The 25,268-nt window shown below is 42.0% G+C and overlaps 3 protein-coding genes across 3 annotated transcripts in view; 1 reads left to right on the top strand and 2 right to left on the bottom strand. All coding sequences in view use genetic code 11, as the record gives it.

Annotated features, from left to right (window-relative positions):
* Positions 1–9,067, top strand: part of EGR_05145 (SH3 and multiple ankyrin repeat domains-containing protein) — a gene marked incomplete at both ends in the record, with an annotated part of 19,901 nt that extends 10,834 nt beyond the window's left edge. Inside the window, 11 exons of the mRNA XM_024494394.1 lie at positions 950–1,211; positions 2,207–2,560; positions 4,165–4,213; positions 4,399–4,487; positions 5,695–5,822; positions 6,702–6,837; positions 7,017–7,378; positions 7,575–7,650; positions 7,718–7,846; positions 8,242–8,584; positions 8,746–9,067. Coding sequence (XP_024351180.1) covers positions 950–1,211; positions 2,207–2,560; positions 4,165–4,213; positions 4,399–4,487; positions 5,695–5,822; positions 6,702–6,837; positions 7,017–7,378; positions 7,575–7,650; positions 7,718–7,846; positions 8,242–8,584; positions 8,746–9,067 — 2,250 coding nt within the window. The remainder of the gene's footprint in view (positions 1–949; positions 1,212–2,206; positions 2,561–4,164; positions 4,214–4,398; positions 4,488–5,694; positions 5,823–6,701; positions 6,838–7,016; positions 7,379–7,574; positions 7,651–7,717; positions 7,847–8,241; positions 8,585–8,745) is intronic.
* A 360-nt stretch (positions 9,068–9,427) lies between these two features.
* EGR_05146 (hypothetical protein) lies at positions 9,428–13,561 on the bottom strand (the record flags this gene model as incomplete). Its single annotated transcript, XM_024494395.1, has 6 exons — positions 9,428–9,550; positions 9,584–9,787; positions 11,427–11,579; positions 11,735–11,936; positions 13,276–13,343; positions 13,388–13,561. 6 exons carry the CDS (start codon positions 13,559–13,561, stop codon positions 9,428–9,430), a joined length of 924 nt encoding a protein of 307 aa, XP_024351181.1.
* A 3,956-nt stretch (positions 13,562–17,517) lies between these two features.
* On the bottom strand, positions 17,518–21,931 carry EGR_05147 (hypothetical protein; the record flags this gene model as incomplete). The annotated part of the gene is made up of 6 exons (XM_024494396.1): positions 17,518–17,558; positions 17,601–17,689; positions 19,950–20,023; positions 20,555–20,697; positions 21,560–21,659; positions 21,704–21,931. The coding sequence occupies 6 exons, from the start codon at positions 21,929–21,931 to the stop codon at positions 17,518–17,520; spliced, it is 675 nt and encodes a 224-aa protein (XP_024351182.1).
* Positions 21,932–25,268: the final 3,337 nt, after the last annotated feature.

Below are 25,268 nucleotides of genomic sequence, written 5' to 3' on the forward strand. Positions count from 1 at the left end.
CATCGAGCCTTACGTAAAATCTTTTTGTTGAAGAAAAGCATGGCTTTACATCGCCTATGTACTTTTGAGGAAGTTCATAAGAAAGTCTGTACAATTCGAAATACCAACGACAGTCTTTCCCTTTTTGTTTGATTTTCTGAAATGTTTACTGATAGTATGACTAGGTTGAATTCGACCTAAAAAGTGAGTGTGGTTGTGCCTCAGCTAAATTTAGCCTACCGATGCATCATTTTTCTAGGATTCACTCATCCCATCATTCGATTCTACTTTTGTCTGCTTTTGTTCACTAAAGTGCGTGTAATTAATCCAACCTCCTGTCGCTACCTGCGGTGTGAATTGATGCCGTTGCTTTGTTGGATGTTGATAAAACAAGGAAGACTTTACTTCTTTATTTCGTGCTGTTGTACTCTCTGCTCCAAGTGATTTTTCAAGGTCACTAGCTGATCGTGGCATCCTCAATGCCAGGCTAACAAAAGTACCGCTGATTTCATCTACCCCTTCCACTTCTTTGTCATCGTGACGCGGTCTAAGCTCCTGTGTAGGTAATGCTTAGATTTCTATGAGAAGATATAACATTGTGTCGTTCTACTTGCTGGATTTGGAATAGTTGTCGAGCAGTTGTTGGAGTTTTCACGGCCATTCTTTTTCAAAATGCTCGTACATTTGGTTCACTGCAGAGGTTGCCTTCTGGAAACACTTCCTTAAAGCACTTTCAGAAAGCGGCCACTAAGCAATAAACAAAAGACATCAAGTGTACTCTTTTACATGAAACTCTTTCAGTCCTTACACAGCATTAAATTCTCGGAGTAGCTTAGCTGATAGCTAAAACGTCACGAGCAGAACATTAGATTACCAGCTTGGGTGGGAAACCACTGGTTGTACAAATACCACTTTATCCAGTCTTATGGGACACTGAGTTACATTTTGTCTACCGCCTTGTTTGCCTTAGGCCTGCGTAGCTAATCGTCCGCAGCACCTGGAGAACCTGATAGCCTACGGGGCGGACCTGAATGCGCGGACGCTGCGAGGTCTGACTCCGTTGCACCTGTGCGTACGCCACGAGGCAAACGCATGCCTGAGCCTGCTGCTGCTGCGAGGCGCCGACACCAGACAGGTGAACGACGACAGCCAGACGCCGCTGGAGTACGCCCTCCTTACCAATCGCAATGAACAGGCCACCATTCTGCAGACCTTTAATCCCGCTGACGTTGGTAAGATGGAGGAAGAAGAGAGCGTGTTTGTGTACTTATTCCTTTCATCCATCCTGTATCCCTCTATATCGTAAACATCCTTCCCGTATCTATCCATCTTTTAGGCTTTCATATATCCTGTATTGGGCCATCCATTCATCCATCTCGCATCTATCCATCCGTTAGTCCATCACTCACATATCCTGAATTCATGCGCCTTTTATTCAAACATCATACTAGTCCTTCCAAACGTCTTCCAATCACCCTTGCACTTAACCGTCCGCCAGTTTTCACTCATGCGTCATTTTATTCATCCTTCTGTCATTCATTTCTGAATTTTCACAGCAAGTCTCCGGGCTGATCAGTATAACTTTCCATTCAAATTTCATTTTTATTTTCTTTTTACAGTTTTGCCTGCGTTGGGTCACCGCATTCATTTGCCTATGCACCGCTTCACTCAAAAAAAATCAGTCTTTATCCAGTTTGGCTACCTATCCGTCCTTGATTGAGGTATTTACCTAAGGGCACATCTTGGCCCCATCCATCAATATTTGGGTGTGTAAAAATCCTCTAGGAAATTGTTCATTTAGTCACTTTGGATGCAGCCACCCCACATCTTCTGAGTCACTCATTCCCTTCTACGACATCCACCCCCTACATCCATCAAACTCTCCGATCAGCTTCTTTACTCGTTCTTTCATTTATACGTCATTGTACCATTCATTTCAGATCCATTTGTTTCTTACCAGACCATTTGTCGCCTCGGACTAATTTCCTTTCCTCCTGAATTTGCCATTTCTTCCCAGGTTTATCCATCTTCTAGAACATGGCCTGATGGTTCGCCTATCCTAAATCTGTCCATCTCATTACAATCTGGACGTCAATAAAGGGCCTGAGAGCTACACCATTAGCTGTACTTGCATTTTTTGTTGGTAATTGAGTGAAATCTGGTGCTTCTGCTAGGTCGGCTACACCCATTCTTCAATGATGTTTTGTTATTCCTCTACCCTCATCAGTTGCCATCAAAGAGACTCCAAGTTACAACACCTCACGTCGGCCTACAGTGAATGGCCCGCGAGGCGCTGTTGTCTACACAATGTTACACCGACCGTCAACCTCCTGCAGCATCTCCGATAACTTGAGCCTTTGCCATGGCGTCCCCTCGCCAGCCGAAAGCCTCTTCTCTGCCGACCAGACCTCCGTGACCAGCTTCTCCGCTGCTTCCACTGCATCTGCTACTCTTCTCGAGTCCAGTCGTTCCATGCAGAATATCCACCGATATGCGAACGAGGATGCGGCGTCAAATCCGGTGAAACAGTTACAACAGCTTGTTGAAGCACCGCAGACAAAGCGATCAAACACGTACAATGGTAGGTCACTCTTCTCTTCCACTTTACTGTCGATTATTTTCTTTGGCTAGCACTGGCCTAGTTGTTTTGGCAGTCCTGGATTAATTTGTCTATTTGCGCAGCTTTAGAGCCATCTGATATCCACCATCTTCATCTATTCGTCCACCTAGTCCCTATTTACTGCATTCATGGATTGTGCATAGGTTTTAGGTTAATTCTTTACCTAAAAATTGATTACTGTTTCATTGAATTTCTCATAATTAGTCAAAAACTCGTTTTTTTACAATAAAAGAAGTTTTTCTGATGGTAGTTCCATTTTCTACCAAATTTTCTACTCGTTAAGTGTACAAACTGTTAAAAAGCTGTACAGCTTCCAAAGAACTTCGACTGAAGGAGTTTATTGGGGGCTGTAGTAGCCCTCAGATGTATGGAATGTAGTACTGGAACAAAGACATTGGATTATAAACTGTAAGATGAAATGCTTACTCTGGAGGGCTTAAACACATTCTTGTTGCCTACTTTCACACTTCACTAAAGTAACCTATCATGGAGGATCTGCTCTAACTGATCATATAAACAAACCCTACCTTACCAGGGGGCTTTGTTGTGATTTCACATGAGGCACACCAAACCCCTCAGAGTTCCAGGTCACAATTTAGTCATTTTTTTTGCTCATCTTTAGTAGGCGTTGGTACTCACACCTATATCTTAATAGAGAGGTAACACAGTGTCAGCTCTCTACCATAGTTACACGCCCTTCCATCTTGCCTCATGCGTATGAAGTGATGAGTTGGCCTATTTGCAGTGTGCATGATGGGAAGACTAAATGTTTTTTTCAGAGAGCGATTTGAAGTTTCTGTGTTAATTGAAGAACATCAATCCGATCGACTTATGACCAAATGGTAGTGTCTTGTATCTTAAAAACATCTTTTAATTGTTTCGTTGCTACAGGCAGAGCATAATTCCGATTAACTTGACAGGAACAAAGTCATGTGTGTCCTCTCCCTCTTAACTCGTTTACTAGAAGGCTATGTTAGCCTTTCACCACATAGCTTAATCCAAGATGGAAAGGGGGAGGGAGGGCAAGGCCTCTAGCACTTCATGCTAGTGACACAGAACTTGCCTCCAGATAAAGGCGGATTTAGAGCTGCTGCTTGATAGGTTACCCTAACTGGGAACTCGTCCGAACGGCATGGGTGCTTGTGCTGTTGCCACCCTCACTTCGATGACGGATTTGTCTCCCACAATCCATAACTTTGACATCAGATTGTCAAGTGTTATATACGGTGTCAAAGGTATGTCTTACAGTAGCATTCCACCCTCATTGGTGTGCCTAATGAAATAATAAAGGTATTTGCAAAATGAACTAGAAGCACTCAGCTCAACCCCTTTTCAAGTGATTAAGAAGTTGTGATGAATGAAAGCTTCCAGTCTAACGTAGCAAAGTAACATTTTGGAAAAAGTTTTGAGTACAGAGTGGTAAATTTAAAAGTCTAGAAAGCGTGAAATAACCTGGTAACTTGTGATTTTAGTGTTGTATCTTTTAGGCACCTACACTGACCATCCATAGGCGCATTTTTGAATTCGTTTTGAGAAAAACTTATACATGTTTTGCGCATTTTAAGATCCAAAACGCAAGACTTCGGTTCCGATCGGAACATGCATCCCATCGTCGTGAGTCTGTGCTTTTATTCTTTGCCCAAAGCGTACCTTATAACACGCCTAACTAGTTTTTTTGGAAGACTCTTAAGATACTACTAATATTGACTGAGTGATGGATGTAGGGTACTGCAAGTCAAGAAATCCTATCGCCTTTAGAGGCGCCAAATCGTCTATCTGCTAACATTCTTTTGTTTTAGTGAAATACGAGAAGAAAAGACGTACACCCGCTTTGTTGGCTTGCGCAAAAGTCATGAGGGCTTTGGCTTCACGCTGAATGGAGTACCTCGTAAGTCCCTTTCCTATCATTAACATCAAGTAGCCTTTAATTGACTGTGGTCGGTGCGAGCTGATGGCACTGCTACTGAACTAAATTCAGTAAAAATTGTGACTTCTGCAGCAAATAAACTGTGATTTATTTCAGACGTCTAGTCGATGTCTATTTCATGCGGCACAATACAACTAAGTCCAAGAGTTACTTTGTATGCCTATAACATAGCTATCTACAGAAAATGGGCATTTTAATGCTGGAAGATAGGAGGAATTAAAAGTCCAAAAGCTTGCTTTAGGCAAAGACGCTTAAAAAGCTTTTGAAATTTTGTATTAGTCAGTAATTATTTTGAGCTACCGAAAACGCCTAATTATAAATTAAAAGAGTCACATTGTTCTCCAATCAACATCGCAGGCATTAAAATCATCTAAGATATCCCCTTCTGACCGTTCCTTCTTCATGATCAACAAAGCTTCCTGTTGCTGATTACCGTGCCGATATTTTTAGAACTGCTAGATGGATTTAAATGAGGTATTGTTTTCGCCATCAACTCCCTATTTACGCATTGCCTCTTTACGGTCAAAAAGCTTTGCTCAATTGCTTTTCAAATAGCAAAGAGTTCTTGCACTTTCACTGTCCCAAGTAGCCTTTCAAGGACTTTTTTGCTACTTGGAGTAATTTAAATATACAGACTTCTGGGGACTTGCAAATGCCCATTACGTTACTGACTATTGTTATTAATTATTTAAAATATGTGTAACTATTAAAGGAATTGGAAAATGAGTAATGGCCTCCTCTGATTGGTCAGCTATTTTTTGAACTTGTCTCAACCACTTGCCGCTTACATGGCAGCCCCCATTGGCTCAATACGTCAGTCTAATGCTGTTTGGAAATAAGAGTTTCTTCTCGATAATTGCTTCAAGTATTTCTTATATGCAAATTTTTAAATTTATCTTATATTGTAGTAGGCCCACTATCCTCACTCACACGCAAATTGATTGTGAAGTAATTTATTGGATAACTAACTATTTAAAGCTGCATGTCAGCTTTAAAAACTATTTCGCCTTGTCATTTTATGCTTGGTAGTCCGACGGTTACTCAATCATGACCTTACTACCACAAAGCACATGAGTCACGGCCCCCTCCGAAACCCTGGCTCCTGATTGGCTAATTGAGTGAGACAACCACCGATTGACAGAGCGCTGCTTTCTCTTACCTTAAATAGGAAAGGCCCTTCAACGACACGGTCGGCAACCCCTGCCAAACACGCCTTCCAATCAGTACTTCTCATCTGTGGTTCCAGGCGGTCCCGCTGATCGTGCAGGGATCAAGGAGGGTGACTACGTCCTTGAGGTGCGTTAATGTTGGCAACAGCTCCAGCCCGCATCACCTCCTTACTATTAAGCTCTGGTTCAGAATGGGCAATAGAATTGCACTGCTTTGCTCTTACAACCCATTTCCTTGATGCTGCATGTCACGGGATCCGTCAGTAATAACGGAGTAAGATTCTGGAGCGATTTAACAGACCGGGACATTGTACTTGTTGCGTGCACTGAAAAAGAGATAGAACTGTCACTACTCCCCACTCCATGCATTTATTTTACCCATACCGTCCTCAAAACGTTCGTCTCCACGGTATTTGCGTAGATTCGACCGCTGTAACGCTAATATTTCATTAACCTAAATACCTATGCTTTATTACCATCTCCTTTTGCAGGATCTATTGACAACATCTTAGGAGAAAAGTATGCTTATCCTCAGATTAAAAACTTCTACTTATACCTGCTTGTAAGTTCAACCGAGATGGCTAGCTATCATATGCTGTTAAACAGTACATGCTACGTATCGAAGGCTTAAGGTTCGGGAGTAAAAATCGGGAGGTCACACAGACGCGATACTGGTGGCGACGGTGCTGAGAGCAGCTGCCAGTTCCGCAACCCTGCTTTTGTGGGTGCATCTGTTAGTGACTCTGTCAACATGGTTGTCGAAGCCATGGTGGTGGAGGGCACCATGGGGCCAAACGTTGAGGTGTGTCATAACCACGAGCGTTTCCGACCATCAACTTCTGGCTCATATTATCCACGACATAAGTTGTGGAGGGATTAACCTGGTATATTCTCCCCAGCCTACTCCTGCATTAAGTGAGTCCATGTTGTGACACGAAAGTAGAGTTCAGTGAGGTGATTTTATCGTTCTCCGCTCAATTGCATTGACATATTTTGTGGGTTATAGATTGATGGTCAGGACGTGACGGACGCCTGTCACGAGGACGCCGTGGAATGCATCCGAAAGTGCGGCGATTCGCTCATCCTTCGAGTGATGACGGTGTACAGGGGCTCCACTTTGCGCCATTTATGCGAACGCCCAGGTTCGCTACTTGGAGTTGTTGGGGCTTTGGAGTTATCCTCTCCTGTCGACTGACGTGTATTGAGCGCCAAATTGGTGGTGCTATTTAAGCCTGCATCCAAAGCAGTCTTTAACTACCTTGCACATGTTTCAACTAGAAGCTTATGTAATTTTCCATAAGCTTCGTTTCTTTCTCTACAGAAATGCCCCAAACCTCTCGTACTTATCGAAGACGGAGACGGAGTGACATCATCGGCGGGAGTAGCAGCAGCACTAGCAGCAATAGCTTTAACAGCGACAGCGGATTCGCCGCACACACCTCCTCCTCCACCTCCACCACCATCTACAAAAAGAAATTACCGGTGTCGCGAGACGGCGAACAAAGGTGGCGGGAGCCAGTGGGGTCGGAGGTGCGATCACGGAGTCGAGAGCGAGGTACCTACAATCCAGAAGTGCGTGTGCAGTCCTACAGCTTCGGCAAAGAGGAGATCCATCTCCACGCCACCTCCCCAGCCGCACATTCTAAGGAGAGGGTGTTTGTCTTCGAAAAGATCGATGGAAAGGTAAGCTGACATTGGTGATAGTAAATGAAGTGAATTCATCGGCGAGCTGATGTAGGCGCAACAATTCCGTCCAAGTTGATGACATGGATCTCAGCGAATCAAAAGGCAAATGGAAGTCGTTTCAGAAAAGTAAATTTGGGTAACATTACCTTAGTATTCCGATATTTGAGCAGAAATTTTTATGTTGAACATTCAGACTCGAGCTGTACCCGTGGAGGACTCCAGAGAGCAAAAAAGTGATCTACGAAATGGAAGTGGGGCGAGATTTGCAAGTGAGTTGTGGCATTATCTCCTACACCTAGACCTGGCAAGTAGGTAAGCAGTGACCTCCGTTGCTAGATAAGCCCTGTTTAATTAAGTTCTTCAAGAGGTTTTCATCACCTCTCAGTGAGACTGTCTGTGCCTTCTCATTAAGGCAACCGAAGTGCATCTCCATCCGGGGCACAGAGGAGACGAAGTCCCAGTTCAGTAAGTTGATGAAAAAAACTACTTCCTACTAATGGACTTTTTCCTGTTTTAATCCAACCTGAAGTGATCGAAAAGGTTCAACAAATCGCAATCTTTTACTCCAAAAATAAGCTCACATTAAAATCCCTTGAGAAGTGACTAAGGGTCTAATTTATCTTCCATCTATTTCAAAAAAAGATTCCCAAGTTTACGGGTTCTCAGATAAGATGCAAATCAAATCCAGGTTTTCTATTCGTGAGAATGTTCTCTTACACCCCAGACATGCTACCAATTTTATGAGGTGTAAAGAGGAAACAAAAGCAAAGCCAGGCACAACTTGACATCTAATTGAGAGGATTCATTATAAAAACGCATCTTTTCACAATCACTACTTTGTGTGTACTTTCAGAGTTCAGACGCAGGGTCTGGTCATCTCAGCCACGCCCATTCGATGATGGTTGTCGATTGCTTCGATGACAGCGGTGAAGCCCCCACAACAGTTTGCTCCACTAACAGGGACACGACTTACAAGAACTCCCTTCCAAGGCAAGTCATGCAGCCATTTCGGAGTAGTCTCTCCGTCGGTTGCCTTCAGCGCATTAACCCTAGTCGTGGCATTGGTAATGATGATGAGGAAGAGGACGATAACGATGATGGCGAAAATAATAGAAGTGGCGGCACCACTGCCATACAAAGGTATGCCGCAAGTAAAGGGCCAATAAAAAGTGAACACTCCCGAAGTCTGCCCCGATTGGGTAGGTGAATTTTCAGTTCCTTCTAACAGAACTTGCAATAAACTTGTGGGATTGTAAGAGCAGGCTTTAGAAAGCAAAAACTTTACTTATTTTTACCTACACCTACACTCTAGTACTATGAAGATCAAAGGAAAAGGTTCTAATTTAGCCTTCCATTTTTTTCAGAGCTATTGTAGTCTGTCCCATCTCCTACCCCCTTCGTGCCACCATCTTCTACCCTGCTATTACTATTATTATTCCAATTTCGCCCTCCACTACCAGATCTCTCGGCTGTGAGCAAATCGAATTTGTCTCTGCCTTCCCCATGCAAATATATCATCACCACGACCGGCCTGAAGAGGCCCTGTATGATTCAGCATACATCCCACCTTCACCACTGTTGATGTTATTTCTCAAGCCAATAAGGGTCGCCTCATTTACACTACACGTCTCTATATTTTATGTCCTGGGTTTGTTGGAAAAAAATGTGGGTAGGCAGTCATGTTAGTCAAGGCTTAGCGGGGAAAAGATATCTAAGTAAGCTAAAGACCTGTTTAAAACAGCCACTCACAAAGCATGAAAAGAATCTCAAGTAAGCAGAAAGCATGACGACTGCCGCCATTGCTAGATCATTTAGTATACCTAAGTCTGCAAATGACATCTCTCCACAGACCTAAAATCCGTAAGCGAGTGCTGATTATGATTTAAGACAAAAACCAGTTCTAAGAATCATTGACAAGAATCCTATCAAAGCTAAAAAAAAGTATGACGGGAACAGAGGTTTAACTGACTAAAATTTGTAACAAGAATAGCAGAACCAAGTAACGTTTGTCTTGAGTATCCAAAGAAAAAAACTAGATACAAATTTCTAATACGGATGGAGGCGTTCATCTTCTTGTGCCGCATGATGCTTGAGCGCAATTATATCAATACCGTAAATAATTGGTGAATGGTACAACTGCATGTGCCATAGCTGTTCACCGAATTTAACCTTGGAAGCATGCGAATACAGAAAGCAACTTACCTTTACACCATAAAAGCATCCCCTATCCATTTCAGACACCAGTTCAAGTAGCTCTATATCGCCTGGTACTTGACCAAGCACACTTTGCATGTATTCTTCCACCGGAGGCAGGAGTCTCTTCTTTTCTTCCTCTGTTGGAGGCGTCGGACTAGGATGGAGCAAGTACATAACCCTCGAGTTTACTAAAGGTCCAAGAATGCAAGTCTACGTGATGCAGTCAAACAAATCAAACACTTAAGCGGGAGTTAGCAAATGGTCATCTAGCTAGAGTTTTGTTGACACATATTGCAAATTAAGAATAAAATATTTTGACCTAGTGCTGTTTCGCTACGTTTTCGAGCTAGCACGCAAAATTATTTGGGTTCTTAAAATAAGCTTAAGGAGTTGATCTTGTGCTCTTAGCAAGTTAGAAACTTGTACAATGCGTGCAATTGTTCTTGTTTTTACTTTCAATTTGTGCAAAAAATACCCCATTTCTAAGCGTAATCATAGAACCCATCAATTTTTTGGGATAATAATGCCAAAAAGAAGCGGATATCGCAATATGCGTTAACGACTTTATAGGTAGAAGGCTTTGAAGCATCTAGCAACGTACTTAACGTCTCCTTAATTTGACTAATTTACCAAATACTTGTGATGTTTTCGACCATACGTTTTAGGCGGCATGTGGTCAGCCAACTCCAACCAATTGACCGAGCGGACCCCATCAATCCTTGAGAGGAAATTGACATTGGTCCTTATTTAAGCTTTGATAACCTGTCGACTTTCATCACACATCTTTTATGTCTACTCTTCCCGTTTCATAGGTGTGAAACCGTAGGGGGAAGAAGGAAGCACGGGGTCTGTTAAAGATGCTATGTACACCGTTCTGGGGCGGTTCAACAGTCAGTAATTTTCAGGAGGTTGAGTTCCTAATTATTTTTTCCTTAAAGACGCAACTCGAAATGGGTTGGTTCATTGCACTGCAATCACCACAGTGTTGATTCCGACGCTCTATTTTTTTGCACTCATGCAAAGGAAAGAATTTTACACTAAATAACGAGTACGCGTTTCTCTAATACCCGGTAGTGACTCTTGACTTCACAAATCATCCAAGCTTATTGCAGTTTTTATTATTTCCTGGGCAGCTTTGGTACGGATGACCTCCCAGTACGGTTCTAGTTATGCTGGGATAGCCAGCTCTACTTCACCCCCAATTCTGATGTTCCCATTTTTAAGGTGCTACTTTTGAACACCTAAAGAGGTGAAAATCACTCACAGCAGTTTTGAGATTATTAGAGAGATGGGGCTACAACACCCATCCATGGTGACGGAATGTCACCATAGTGCTTTGACCACTATGAGTTCATGGCATTGTCTTGAAGAAACAGAAGGTTTTTATGATGCATTTGCTACCGATTTTCCTGCACGTAGCGCATGATATTGTAAATAGTTGCACTTCGCAATGAAAGTTTTTAGTGAAAATCACCACATGTTCCCTAGGAGATGTATAACATAATGGGGAGTCAGTAGGCCTCCACTGCCTTGGTGATCTTCTTGATTTCGAAAATCGCTTGTCTTTTCAAACAAAAATCCGGCCGCATAAATTCGAGCATCCCTTATCAAATCTCTTCTCTAAATCAATGTGGAAGGCGAATATTCCGTTCCTGTCAAAAGCATTAGTTAATCTTGAAATCAGCGTGCCCTAAATGTTTAAAATAGCTGAACTTCGCAAATTTTTTGTGTCTACTCTTTCTACAGAGGGAGAAACTTCATCTACTGTGCCAGTTCGTCACACATCAGGACTATGAGGTGCATCTTTGTTTATGGGAATGACCGCCAAGTCTCAAGGGCAAAAACCAACCCCACCGTGACTGTCACCGGCAATGTCACTTTTCACCCTTGAAAGATTTGCGCCCCTCAAATGCCTCACCAAGGCTGGGTTTACATGAAGTCTTACGTAGGCCCGAATATCCGCTTGTCCTACGGCTCTACTGAGAGGAAGTTGCATAAGGATCTGCAAAAGCACCACGACGACTAAATCTAAGAGGATCAATTGGATTGGGTATTATGAAATCATGCATTAGGACCAGTCGCCATAGCAACTTGGGGAGACTTGTGGCCGTGGATGAATAAGTTGGTTCCTCTGCTGCATAAATTGAAAAAGCCTACACAAAGCACCCTCAAACCGGCGTTTGGAGTGGGCGTGGTCTGCGCCTGGGCTGTAGTTTGACCACCGCTGTCACGAAGTGGATCGACAGTGAAACAGTTGGAGGTTGTCCCATGACCTGGAATGCTTTGCATGACACGGCTTCGCCGAACGGTTCGTGTGGAATGAAAGTGACCCAGTTGATCTACTGATCCAATCGTAGGCCTTATAAGGAGAATAAGTGCACCCACTTTTGGCGATCTAACATTCACCTTAACCTTGTTCCAGGTCCTCCTGTTGCATAGCGCATGGATGACTTAAGACCAGGTGGTTCACAGCCACTCACCAGAGTGGAAGCCCTCAAAAATGGAAACTGCCTCATAATTTAGTTCGAAAAACACTTCGATGACAGGATCTACGAGCCTTCATGACTGCCAAAAACCGACAAAGCCCACCTTACTCACTTGCTTACTCGTGCGGTACTATAGAAGGCTTCAACGTACCTGTAAAAATGAAGTCTTGCAGCACAAAAGCACCAATGGCTGACAGACATCGCACCACTTCATGAGACTGGAAATCTTGAATGATGCACCTAAAGAAACCACCACTGGTAGGACGACTCCGTTGTCGTATTGACCAATCAGCACCACAACGAGAACTGTCAAAACCCTCTCAAAAAAGTTTTCCCCTAAATATTTTGCATTTAGTCTTGGCAATGCTTGGTTGAATAGGCGTATACATACTCGCCAATCTGTAGGCTTGAAAATAATCCGCACGCTTCAATTAGCTTGAACATGACCGATAAAAAGATGGAGGGCACAATTAGCAGGATCCCTCACGAGACGCAACAAGAATAACGGTTGAACAACATGACGCAGCGGACCTCAGAATCACCACGCATTCAATGAAGGGGAATTCGCATCTCCCACAATGTCAAAACTCCACGATTGACTAAATTTGGTGCACTTCACCACCCACCTACAAAGATCCTCCAGGGGGGCAAACGCAGTCATGCTAAAACTCCCACCAGTGCCCGTTAATAATGGCGCAGAAAAATTGTACTAAGAAGTAACATGGGAGGAAATACATTATAAACGTACAGAAAAGGTGGTAGGTTACTGGAACGGATCAAGCCCAACACTGCGGAGCAGAAATACGGGATTTGGAGACTCGAGTGTTTGTGTAATTCAACACACAATTAGATAAGATACCAAATCACTACAGTTCTTTAATTAACATTACCGTCTGCAAGTTAATTACTACACCAGCAATGGCTTGCCAGCCTTATCCACTAATGACAAAAAAAGGGAAGCACAACTTTGGGACCTGATTATGCAATTGAATAACAATAATGATTTAGGTAAAAAATCGACAAAGACAGACAAAAGGACAAAATCGGTGCGCTGTAAGGAATAATAAAAAAGTAGATTGCCGCTCAATAATTTGAGCCCAAAAACGACAAAAATTATAAAACCTGGTTGTCGATCGGCATTAGAAAAGAAAACATAAAATCGAATGTTGTCGGGAATTAGAAATATCTCAATAGATCTCCAGCGGCAGCGACCCTGTGGCTATGGACTCCATGGCAAGGTAAAGCCACATGAACTCGAACATGCCAAATATTATCATCGTCTTCAACCTGCAAAATCAGTTAATCCAAAGCTATTTCGCGGCACCTTGAGGAAGTGGTTAGTTCCGTTGACAATCTGCCGGCTGACTTCGGTGATCTTAACCACGGAGGGTTCTTGACCAAGCTGTTTAGTTAAATAATCTTTTACAACAGGTGTGAGGTGCTGCTTGTCCTCATCAGATGGCTGTACAGAAGCCGACAAACCACTACACACCGGCATGGTCGAAAGCCAACAAAAGCACCATCCAGAATATGCCGCTCCATGAAAGCCGACTCCAACAATCTTTCAGTAAGTAAATTTATAAAACTAGCATATCTCATTAAATTTACCTCACTAAAGGTGTGTTAAAGCAAAAAATCTTTCAAATGGGATTATTTGTTTACGTTTGTCACCACGTGCGGTCATTTTGGCTTTATCGGAGAAAAAATATTTGGAACAAAACTTATTTTATACTCATTTTAACTGCTTGAACCAAAGTTGCTTACCTACTACTTTGTTAAAATTGATACTCACGTTTTAAGTTGTTGACAAATATTTTGCTTACTAAATCTGTGTACCAGTGAACAAGCATGTATTTCGAAATGAATTTTTTTTTAAATATTATGCTCTAATGATCTTCATTTTAATAAGTGGGTCAAGGGTTTGATTTTGTATATTAAGATTACCCACATTTCCGTAGCAATTAAAGGCAACTCAGCTCTGTGACTTTAGGTCATGGATTACCGTACTTTGTCGTATTCTTAATTAGGGCGCATCAAGCCGGCAACGCCTAAGTCTATTCTGGCTTTACTTACAATTCTAGAGAACCAAAGCCGTTCTCCTTTCCTTATTTGAGAGTCATCGTAGTCTTAAGCACCATGTCGAAGAGAAGCACTTGGGCGATCATAAATGATTAATAGATATAAGTACGGAAGCATAGCACATTAATAAAATTTTTGATGGTGTGAATAATTGCCCCTTTCTCAGTCTCCAGTCAGTCATCAGGGTGTAAACCCATTTTCTCGCCGCTATCGACAAATCCATTAGCTTCAAGACTTCATCTGTGCACTCCCCCACTGCAGAATGGCTTATTGCAACACCGGCAAAGAGTCGACAGACTACTGCCTAACCCACCGCTACAACTAAAATTAATATCACTAGTGAAGTTTAAATTGGGTGCATAATATTTAACAAATGTGTTTAGCTGAAGACTTGCTGAAACTTGTTTTCTAAACCACAATTAGTTTTAATTCTAGTAATTTCAGAAATAGCAAAGGCAGACATTCCTGTCGGTGTACTTTTGCCTAACACATTAGTAGATGAGAAACTGTGGCCCTATTAAAGGAAATTGTAGGTGCCAGCATGTCCCAAGCTTAAAGCTTTGGGCTTTGGACTCCAAGTAATTCTGGCCTGATTGTCCACCACAGCTGTGTGCTTATTGAATAGTTTCTGTATGACAGGCATTTGTGACAGGACTTGACATTTTCACCGAGCTTCTACCCTTACCTTGCTTCTAATATGACGTTAAATGTGGCATCTTACATGGAAGAGGTATGAGGCAACTTACATTTGGGCCATTTCTTCAGTACATGAATGTCGCATTGGGTTATTAAGACATGCTTGTCATACGTTTGATTAATACATTACTTTTTGCTTCAGTCGTGCAAACATAAGATAATTAGATCCATTAGATCCACTTTAAGCAGTGCCGACATGTGGATCAAGCCCCATGTCCTCCTTCGACACCACGTTTTGACGTTTGAACCACATCAGAAGTAGGATTTAACCAATTCCCTTTTAATAAAAAATTAAGATATGCAGTACAACTGCGACTGCTTTAACCAAAGTTCTCCAAAAATTAGAATAATTTTTCTCTTAAAGTCTACGAAAACCAAAAGTTAGAGGAATTTTTAAAAAAGAAAAGAGGAACACATCTGAATGAGCTTCAATTCCTTCAATTTAGGATTTCATACTCGGATTTTGTTAATTACAATCTTCACTTAAAAAAATTTTGGGTTTTATACATTTTGCTAAGTCTAGTTTTAGTTAATTAGAGTCTGCGTTTACTTAACTCCGTTTGTGACCATGCGGGCACTTAAGCCTCGGCAAATGTATCTCCCCTCGTTGGGGCGGCTTTTGGTCATTCCTGCAGACACTCAGTCTTTCTGTACTTTGGTCTCGTCTTTTGTGCCCTGGCTCTGCGACTTCTTATTACTTAAGGGAAGACCTGTAATAAAACAATCGTGGCGTGGAAAATGGTTTTTACTACCCAAGGAAATATTTTCATTTGACTCAGTTATCATAACAAGCATAAGCCTGTCTCTTCTCTTTTAATGTTTTTTCTTCCTCCTCTGATTTCAGGCCCCTAGATGGAAGAGACTGGGCAAGAGGAAGCACCATGTACTACCACAGCAGGTGTAGGTTTAGGGGTTAATGAATTTTGTACGAAATCAGAGTTTGCATACTCTTTGGGAATCTGTGGCATTCGCTTGGCTGTGGAGTTTATGTGAGGCTGGCTACTTGTCATCTAAATGTTGTGCTTGAACAATCATGTATTACATTTAGTTGTTGGCCCACTGATGGTGCATAAAGCTGTGGCGGCAGTCCGTAAAAATGAAATATCAGTAGCCAGCATTCAAAAGAGCGTTTAAATGGTTAATTTCGTAGCAATGACAGCAAGGCAACAGCCAAAGACAACTCGCATGGCGCTTCTGATTTTGTAGCTTTTAAAGTATAGGTGAAATATCATTCTGAGTGTTTGGTCTGGATGCAAACTACTGCTTTTTGCTCCAGGGTACAATTATCATGCCACACGCTAGTCGTTTGTTCGCCGTCAGCAACCAACTAGTATGTGTACTCTAAACTCTGTAGCAGATTCGACCCTTGTCGCTTCTGCCTCGGCCTTTATCCTCCGGAACGAGTGGACAGATTAAGTGAGAATATTTCTTATTGGTAACATGCAAACTAAAGGGCATAATAACGTTTTCAACCGAACGAGGAATGATATAAAACCCACTTTTGTTCTTTCTTCCAAAGAAATTGTACTAGGAACCCGTTTTTACAAGAGAAATTATGAATGTGACCTTAATAAAATACTTTTATCAATAATCTTGCTAGTATTTTGCAAAGTGCCTTATCAGAAGCTTGTACCACTTAGCAGAGAAAGTGTTTTATAATGCTTTAAAGTCTTTTCCCTTCTTATTAGTCATTTTTGATTCGCAAAAGTGAAGAATGTATTTGTGTGCATTTAAGGGAAGATTTACCACAGAGCAGACATCACACATCGAAGTTCCCAAAAGGATTATTAATTGTTCAAGTTCGATCGGCTTTCGAGTCCAAATCTGTGAAAGTGATCTTCGACTCTGATGCAATAACTCTGTCACCATATTTCGAAAAACACATCGAATGTCGTACAAAGGACACGGTCATTATGGGGGAAGATTTGTGTCAGGAAACTGAAGACAATAATCTTTGTACATAATTGGGACACAATGAACAAATCCGTTTCCGTATCACCTTCCAAATTTTATAAAATTCTTAAACGGGAGAGGTAGGCCGGCGTTGCTACCAGTGTAATAGGTTCTACCTTTATCGTTTCCACCTCAGCTACATTGCCATAAACCAAGTGGTCTCTTTAGATGCAGGTATTTTCTTACTGTTGTACAAAAAGAAGAAGGGCGCAGTAGCCAAAAGTATTCTTGTTCAGAGAACCTTTTTCTCCTCATGGCCATATGATGACCATCCCCAACTGCAATTCGCCGAAGAGATTTATTCAAAGTTGCATTACAGCCGCAAGTTAATTTATAAGCTCATTCGTAATAGTTTTTATCCTTTATAAAGTTCTTTGCTATACCAAAACAATTTTCTAGAATAAACATCTTGATGCAGTGAAGTAGGTGGTTAGAACTGGTGATTAGAAGTGACGTTGGTTTGCGGGAAATTATCCCTTCATGACTTGGTAAACAGTCATGGCTGTTTCTGATGCAGGGGAGACTTCCTAGTGTACCCTCAAGTTGTATCAAGCAGACCCTTTTAATTTATAGTTACATTGTGTTCAAACTGAAATTCGTAATTAGTGCTTTTGTCTACAGTGCATCAAATCTCAAGCAGGTTGAGGTGTGGATTATTGTTTGGGGCTGATCAAAGATAGGATCGTTTACTTAATGAACGTCGTAAAAGTTACTTCTTGCTACAAGTCATTCTGTCATCAAACAGCCTAAGGCCTTCTGTCCATCATCTATCAATTTTATTGCACATAGAGGCAAATTTTCCTACTCACTCACAAGACGCAGAAGGAAAACAACTGGATTAACAATTCCATGAAAAGAAGCCTCTGTTGATGCCTTTTCCATGTCAATTTCGAATTGCCTGAATCAGTCGAGACACATTACTCTCTCAGTTTTGAAAAATAAAAAAATCAATGGTCGGTAAGGCCTCTCCTCTTTTGCAAAAAATGTCCAAGTAATTTGAACAGACCAGCAAGGCAGGCCCTTGCCACCTTCTCTCAAAACAGTGGTTTTGAGGTCAAATCTGTTCACATGAGCGCACCTTGCCAACAGCGCGAATGCCAGTCAAGGAATGAAGCTCTTCGACGTGAACAGTAGGCCCAAATCTTGTCACCAAATCATCACATTCAGTCGCTGCTTTGCCGCAACGCACCATGGCACTCGTTTGTCCTGTCTGCTTCCACCACTTTGGGTACCATCGTCAACTTCGAGTTCATTTTGAAGCAGCGCACACAGGCATGTACTTTCAAATGCCTTGATCGACGACACGCATTCATTTGTCCCTCCACTTGCGAGTATTCTTCATGCATTTGGGTGGAATGCTCGAACACTTTTAATATTAAGTGCTGTTAAATACTGCTTTAAGTAGAGTTACCATGAAAGTAATGCATCTTCTTCCCTCATAGAATTAGGACGATTCGTGTGCCTTTCGTGCAGAACCAGCTACCGGTCCTTCTGTTGCCTCCAAGGTCATCGGGATGAATATCACGATGGCAAGTCAACTCACCTTTCCAAATTTTGGTATAAGTATATGCAATCGTAAAACATACATACCATTCTACCAAGTTGGAAATTCTATTCTAAAATTTGGAAGATGCATCGACTTTCAAAATGGATAAATTATTCTTTTCTTTGATCATTCGAGATCTACGAAGACAAGCCTCTGTGGAAACAGCGATGTGTTGGTTGCTTTGTAGGGCTGCAGAGTTGGCTGAATGGTGAATTGCCCACATTGAAAGACTACTACTTCAGTCCGTTTGTGGAGTCGCAGCAAATGGGTGCGTTGATCTTGCTTTGCAATGCAATTGCAGCAGACTGTCTGCCTAATCGCACTGCCTCTTGGCAGAATTTCAGGCTGCCTCTTCTAGACCCAAGTCCTATCCCAACACACTTGCACTCACATTTGGTACATAGTCCGTGCATTTATTCTTTGTCTTAGGAACATGATTTTCCCACTTTGATGTGTTTCCTTCCTCCTCTCAGATCATGTTTTTATCCCCACTTGCGAATACTGTAGTAGATCTGACTGTTGCAATGAATTTTTACTGAAGGTCATGGGAGGTAAATTCGCCTGACGGAATGAGATGCCAATCCTGGATGCGTCCTTGTAAAATAATAATGAGGTGTTTGATTTCATCTGCAGGTGATGATGCCGCGTTATATAAGTATTTAAAATCGTCATGCCTAGACCAGTCTGCTGTGGACAATTACCTCTTCATCTCGTTAAGGTGTGGAGGCAGCGGACGGTGATATTATGAAGGGCGCCAAGATTGTTTATACCAAATCGGCATTTGAAGCACTATAGCATAAAATGAGATCATTAAATGATTTATCAGAAAGGGTTTATTTGTTCCTCCACCCTTTATCTAATAAGAAGGAGGCACAGTATTAATCTCCCCTCTGTGAGGATAATTGAGGTGCGTGGATCTAAATATATCAGCTAGTGGATAAAATGAGAGGCACTGGTTCATAAGAAATGAAGTGTTAGACAATTCCTCAGCACTTTTGTGTCTATTCCTTTGAATAAATTTGCTGCGATGTGTAGGAACGTGTCAAAGTCTATTCTAGCATTTGGATGGCCTACATAAAATGGATGGGATACAGTGAGTTTATTGTGCTGCATCACGATTATATCACTCTTTATAACGCCTCTTCAATGTCCACTAAACTACATTTTAGGGTTTTCTGCTTTACGACTTTGTCGTTGGATCCAAAGTCTGGGGAAGCACCTGGTGGCGCTTGTTACAGGAAGTTTGGAGAAGATGCAACAGTAGGATTTAGTGACAGCATCTTCATGAGACCACGCTCGCTTTCCTTTGAAGGAGTGTGGATTAACTTCCCTTACTTTAGAAACAGTAGAGACTAGTAAATAAGTGGGATGAAAGTCTAATTCCGACGAGGCAATCCAGTTCCTCTCACTGCAAAATTTTCCCATTACAAGTTTCGTTGCTTGAGGCAGGGGGGTGACATCCTGCCACATTCTCATTCATCACTTCCTGCTTCCTATTCCCCTCACTTTGCCTTCTCTATAAGCTCAACTATTTTCCTTGGCATTAACGTCAGATGGTCCCATGGGAGGCAGAGGAGGCACTTAGGAGATGTCCAGGCCCAAATTTCCCTACTTTGTTTGTGTCTTGATGAGAAATGACTGGGAATTATTTGTTTGCACAAGCCCTACATTACTTGATTGTGCATTCTTCTTTTTATAGGCAAAAAAATCTACCAGTAGGACGGTGATGAAGTGATATCTTTTCTTGTGATGTCAAGAGCCCATTCGATGTCGCATCTTCACTGACTCCTCAGATCAACAAATGTGCCCATTTGAGGTGCGATATAACCTTCTTACTATCCTGGAGCTGGAGAAAAGTACGAAGTTATAACAAAAGACAAAATACAGCTGGAATTCAAAAGTTCACCATGAAGATAGACCCAGGAAGTGTTTAGGCAAATGGAGAATGACCATGCGGAATTGAGCTGCACGCTGGCGCAATGGATGGGATATTTCATCAATGCTAAAGAAAAATCGTTTTCTTTGATTTTGAAGTACCTTAGAAAGGCGTGTTTCATTTGGTCTGCGGTGAGGCCCTCGAGTCATGCAAGTGGTCTCCCGCCTCTACTGTGGCTTAGTAAGTAGTATGTTCTCCGATGTTGCATTGCCTTGTTACAACCTCGGAAAAGACTGTGGGAGGCTACAGTTGAGTCACTCAAAACAAAATTACATATTCACATTGATTTTAAGAACATAACCAGTAAATTTTATTGGGTTGGCAGAAATGCTTGCAAGTGAAAAAAGTTGACTTTTATGTGTGCACATGCAAAGCATCTCCAATTCATCCAAATGCCGAGGTTCTAATCCATTTTCCCATATTACTTAAACAAACGACAACATCAGTAAACACTCATTTTCCTAAACAGCGGAAGACACAATACGTGGAACGAAGTGGGTGGATCATGAGATACTTGAAGGACATTCAATTGACGATGATGAGTCCATCTTTAGTGGACATCACTTCCGCTAACGATGACCCGCACAAATGCAATTCATGTAAGTCAACACAAATTCTCGAATGATCGCAATTCAGTGAAGCGGAATTTTGAAGACGAAAATCGCAAAAGAAGGCTATGGGGGGCAACTCTCTTAAGAAGCAAGGAGGGGCTACTTATAAGGCCGAGGTTTGTTCCACTCCTACGTAGTCAACCGCTAGAGGTAGTTACCATTCGTGATTTCTATTGCCACCTTGGTGTCGTGGCCTCTGTCCATCTCTCCTCGATTCTCCCTATGCTGATGATAGTCACCTACCTGGGGTTCACATTTGTAAGCCCATCTCTCAATATCACTGAGCCTTCCACGAAACAAGGCAACATGCACTCTAATTTCTCCAAAGCACCAAAAGCATGAGTGAGTTGTTGCGAAGTAGATTATTACAGGAAGTATAACCAGTAACCAGTGAAGATCGGGCCATCTAGTCCATTTATGTAAAGGGTCTGGAAGGAAGTCGTTATTCATTTGCCTCGTTTTTTTGCACTAAACAACTATTTTGGGGCTCATGAATGGACATTGAAAGATTGTTCCTTACTGGCGCACGTCTCTGTATAGTGTATATAACAGAATTGCCACAAATACCCTGCGAGGACTTAAGCAAAGTGTCCGTCAACGAAACCTGCCTCAATAGCTGATTTACAAGTGGAAGGGTTGTGTAAACCCCTAAACTTAGCCTTCGCTGCAGCCCACCTAAAAGAAAGGTAGGAAGGAAAAGGGATGATAGAAGCGAAGGAATTAACTCAGAAGTGATCGGAACTAACTGAACAGTGGACTGGAGGTGTTGGCAGTACTATAATAGTGAAAAAGGAGGAGAGGGCTAGTGTATGGACATACCTCAGCCTTGCTGACAGTGTGATGATGGTAAGGAAAAATTAGTAATGTACCATTGTGAAACTGTGTAGTGTACTGTATATGAAAGGTATTATTTAATGTTATATTCATACTAGAAATCCTTTCCGATGACTGGAGAGGGCCGCTGCTATCTTTATATCTGCCAAAGGATCTCAAGTTACTCATCATTTTCGATAAAAACCCAAATCCAAACAGGAAAAATTCTACCATATCATAGTGGTATTTATTGTAATTTGGCCTTCCCAATCTATCACGTTTGAGCTAGCTCGACCGTGATATGGGCAGTGGGCACTGGGCAGTGTGCCACGGTAGTGCAAATGCTAGAAGCGAATGCACGTTGACATCCTCCGAGAAATGGGTTGGGTCTTGACACATGCAGACTTACCTTAACTTTAATTTAGCCTATTCGAGCGCTGTAAAATAGTTCACTTATAATGAAACAGTAGGCCTACGGTTATCATCAACGCTGACGTACAGAGAAAAGCCTACATTCAGTGGGGCCAGGCAATGAGAGGGAATTGTGTCTACCCCAAAGTAGAGGTGGCTATGATTGTAGAGATCGTAGTTATACCCGAACGCTATCCCCTTCGTTTCACCCTCAAAAATGGGGTTTGAGGCAGTGAACTCCTGTGTGTGCCTGCTCCGCGTAAATTTAGAGTACCAAGTATTGACAGGGGATAGTACGATGACTGAGATAGGACATAATTGCAAGTAATTTATGTCTTTGCATCACTTCCAAACAGGCCTACATCCATCAGTAATGATTCAACTTTTGATGGTTTACAATCCGCATAGCTAATTTTCATTTTTTAGTGCGTGGAATACGTAGTTGGATGGGTGGATGGTGGGTATGAACTAATTATATGGATGGATGTGGGAGGGACAAGGGATGGGTAGATGGATGGATGGATGCGGGATGTATGGAAGGATACGCAATGCATAGAGATGCGGATGGGTGGAATTGGAGCTGCTGGATGTACTTATGGATATTGAATATAGGGATGGATATAAATGGAATGGGTGGATGTGTGGATAGGTACGGTATATACGAGAAATGGAATGTAAGACATTGGGATGGATAGAAAGGAGCTTTATCCGTTTGTGTAATGAGGTGGAGTGAGAACGAAGATTTACTAATGCCGATGGGCCTTGACGTAATTTTATCTAACATTTAATTGCACCAATTGTAAGCCTTGTGATGGTCGTTCCCATTGCCGTGGACGCCCTGCGCATTACTTAAGCAACTTGTTTAGGTTACCGTGGCAGTTCTGCCAAAATACGTCTTGTTTTATTGTTGGAAGATCTGAAAGAAGAGGCGAATCGTAGTACCGGAACAAGGACGTGTCAGAGCGCACAAATAAAAAAATCTGAAAAAGCTGAATCGTATGAGGTGAAATATGGCAAACAATAGCGCACACCCGATAGTGGCGTGACAATCGCCATAGGTGGATACTTGACTTGACATCTCAAGTACCAATCTCGTAATGTTAAGCGCACATTAGGTCTGGAATATTCCAGAAGCACTAATCAATCATGCACACCATTGATAAAGCAAATAGCAATGAGGAGAGGTTTAAATAATGTACTGTTAGTAAGCACACCAGGAATAGGTGAACTACTTGTAACACTCTCCGTCTCATTGATACAGTCATCCTGCAGTTAGACTGGCTTTCGTCACTGAGTGATGGACTTCAATTCACATATCAAGTGACAACATACTGAAACTCTGATTCGTTCCAGGAGAAGTAGTTCTTTCCCATCTCCTTTTTGCCAATTCCTTCTTGATTTGGAAAGAATAAGCTTATGAATCAAATCTGAACCTTATGCTTTCCAATTATTCCTTTTTAATTAGAGCAAGTTTAAGGAACTGCAATGTGGTAAGCACACCTCTTGATGAAGTACCGATATATTATTCATTTTCGAAGGCGTGCACCGCACCCATTCAAGTGTCGTATTCTCAGGATGAATGTGTCGATCAAGGCTCCTTGGAAGTCGTATTATCAGGAGAGCGATCTTAGACGATGGGAATGAATTGCCCCATAGAATATGAGCACTGTCAAAAACGAACTTCTAGCCTTTAATGATGGTCCTGTTTACTGAAGATGTTACTTCTATTATGCACACTTCGCCCAGTCGTGATCTCCTTATTCAAGCAGTAACTTCGGTACTTTCCATGTTGACATTGTCGATTCCACACTTGCCATGGAAGACAGTGAGTAAGATCACCAAAGCGTGGCAGAGCGAATCTACAACCTTGACTAAATGAGCATCAACTTCATGAATTAACGGTAGATGTAGTTGTTATCACGATGACCACATTCGTTTACACAACTTTTCCCATTCCCTTCACTTCAGAGATAATTATTTTTGGGGCATTCAAGGTGATATTTTTTGGGTCATGCGGAGGACTTCACACTACCAGGTTTAACTCATCCCCCGCTCTGAGCCTCTCCGACCCTGTCGCACTACTGAGCTTTGGGTGTTGCATACAGCATTGATTACAGAAGCACATCAGTTGTACTTCCCAACTTTTACAAAAAGGAAAATAATATGATGCATTCTCTCACACTTGTTGAGTCACTCCTGTTGCAAGCTGCTTTTCCTCCCAGGCTTGAAGCGGTGCGCCCAAGACATGGAAGTGAACTGAGGAAACGTTGATTGAACGTGGCTTTGCGAAGTATTGCTGCAGATTTGCCATGATTTGTGAAGACTACGTCAAGGTGGAATAATCTCTTTCCAAAAAGGCTTGTGTTAGGGTTCAATAGCGCACCTACATTTTTGGTGATTTTATTTAGGCATCTTGATTCATCAGCAAGAACATTACGATGAAACAACTTTCTTTATTCACTGTAATCTGGAAGGATTTTGAATTGTTAATTAAGTGGCAGCACCGGTAAAACAGGCGCTGAGGATGATGAAATGCTTTTTCTCTTAAAAGTTTGCTTATCAGTTCCTTTCTGTGCGTCTGAAGTTACGATTTAGATCGGCAAACCAATGTATCTTAAAGGATTTTGTGTGGACATTCAGTGTTACCAGTGGACAAGCTTCAATGCAGCCTTACTTCCCCTTTGTTTGTGCCTTGAAATGACCATCAGCAGTCGCTGAATTCAAAAGGCTGCGTAAGCTGAATGAATTACCCATCATTTTCCACCCTTCATGACTCAACAATGCAGACGTGTGTGAATGTGAAAAATTTTGTGGCGGCGGCTTCACCGCTTGATAGGCTTAGCAGAACGTAAGACGAGGACCAAAATCCTTTTATTGCAGCTCATGTATAAATGCGACAAGAGGAATTTGTGCCTCCAACCACGCACACTTCACATTACCCAAGGACTAACTGATTTGGATGACTGCATTTTCAGTTCTTGGACGAAAAACAATTCTCGCCTTCAGTGATTTTCGAAAATCATTTTTAAACGATAAAATGAGGGTTTGCAAATATATCGGCTGTGTGGTCCATCTAGAAGTCACTTAACTAGGTGAACAGTTTTGAAGGAAACCATCTAACCGCGCAAAATCCAGTTGCATGAATGCTGTCTTCGTTAAT

This window comes from Echinococcus granulosus, assembly GCF_000524195.1.
Source record: "Echinococcus granulosus chromosome Unknown EG_S00036, whole genome shotgun sequence".
Classification (NCBI taxonomy): domain Eukaryota; kingdom Metazoa; phylum Platyhelminthes; class Cestoda; order Cyclophyllidea; family Taeniidae; genus Echinococcus; species Echinococcus granulosus.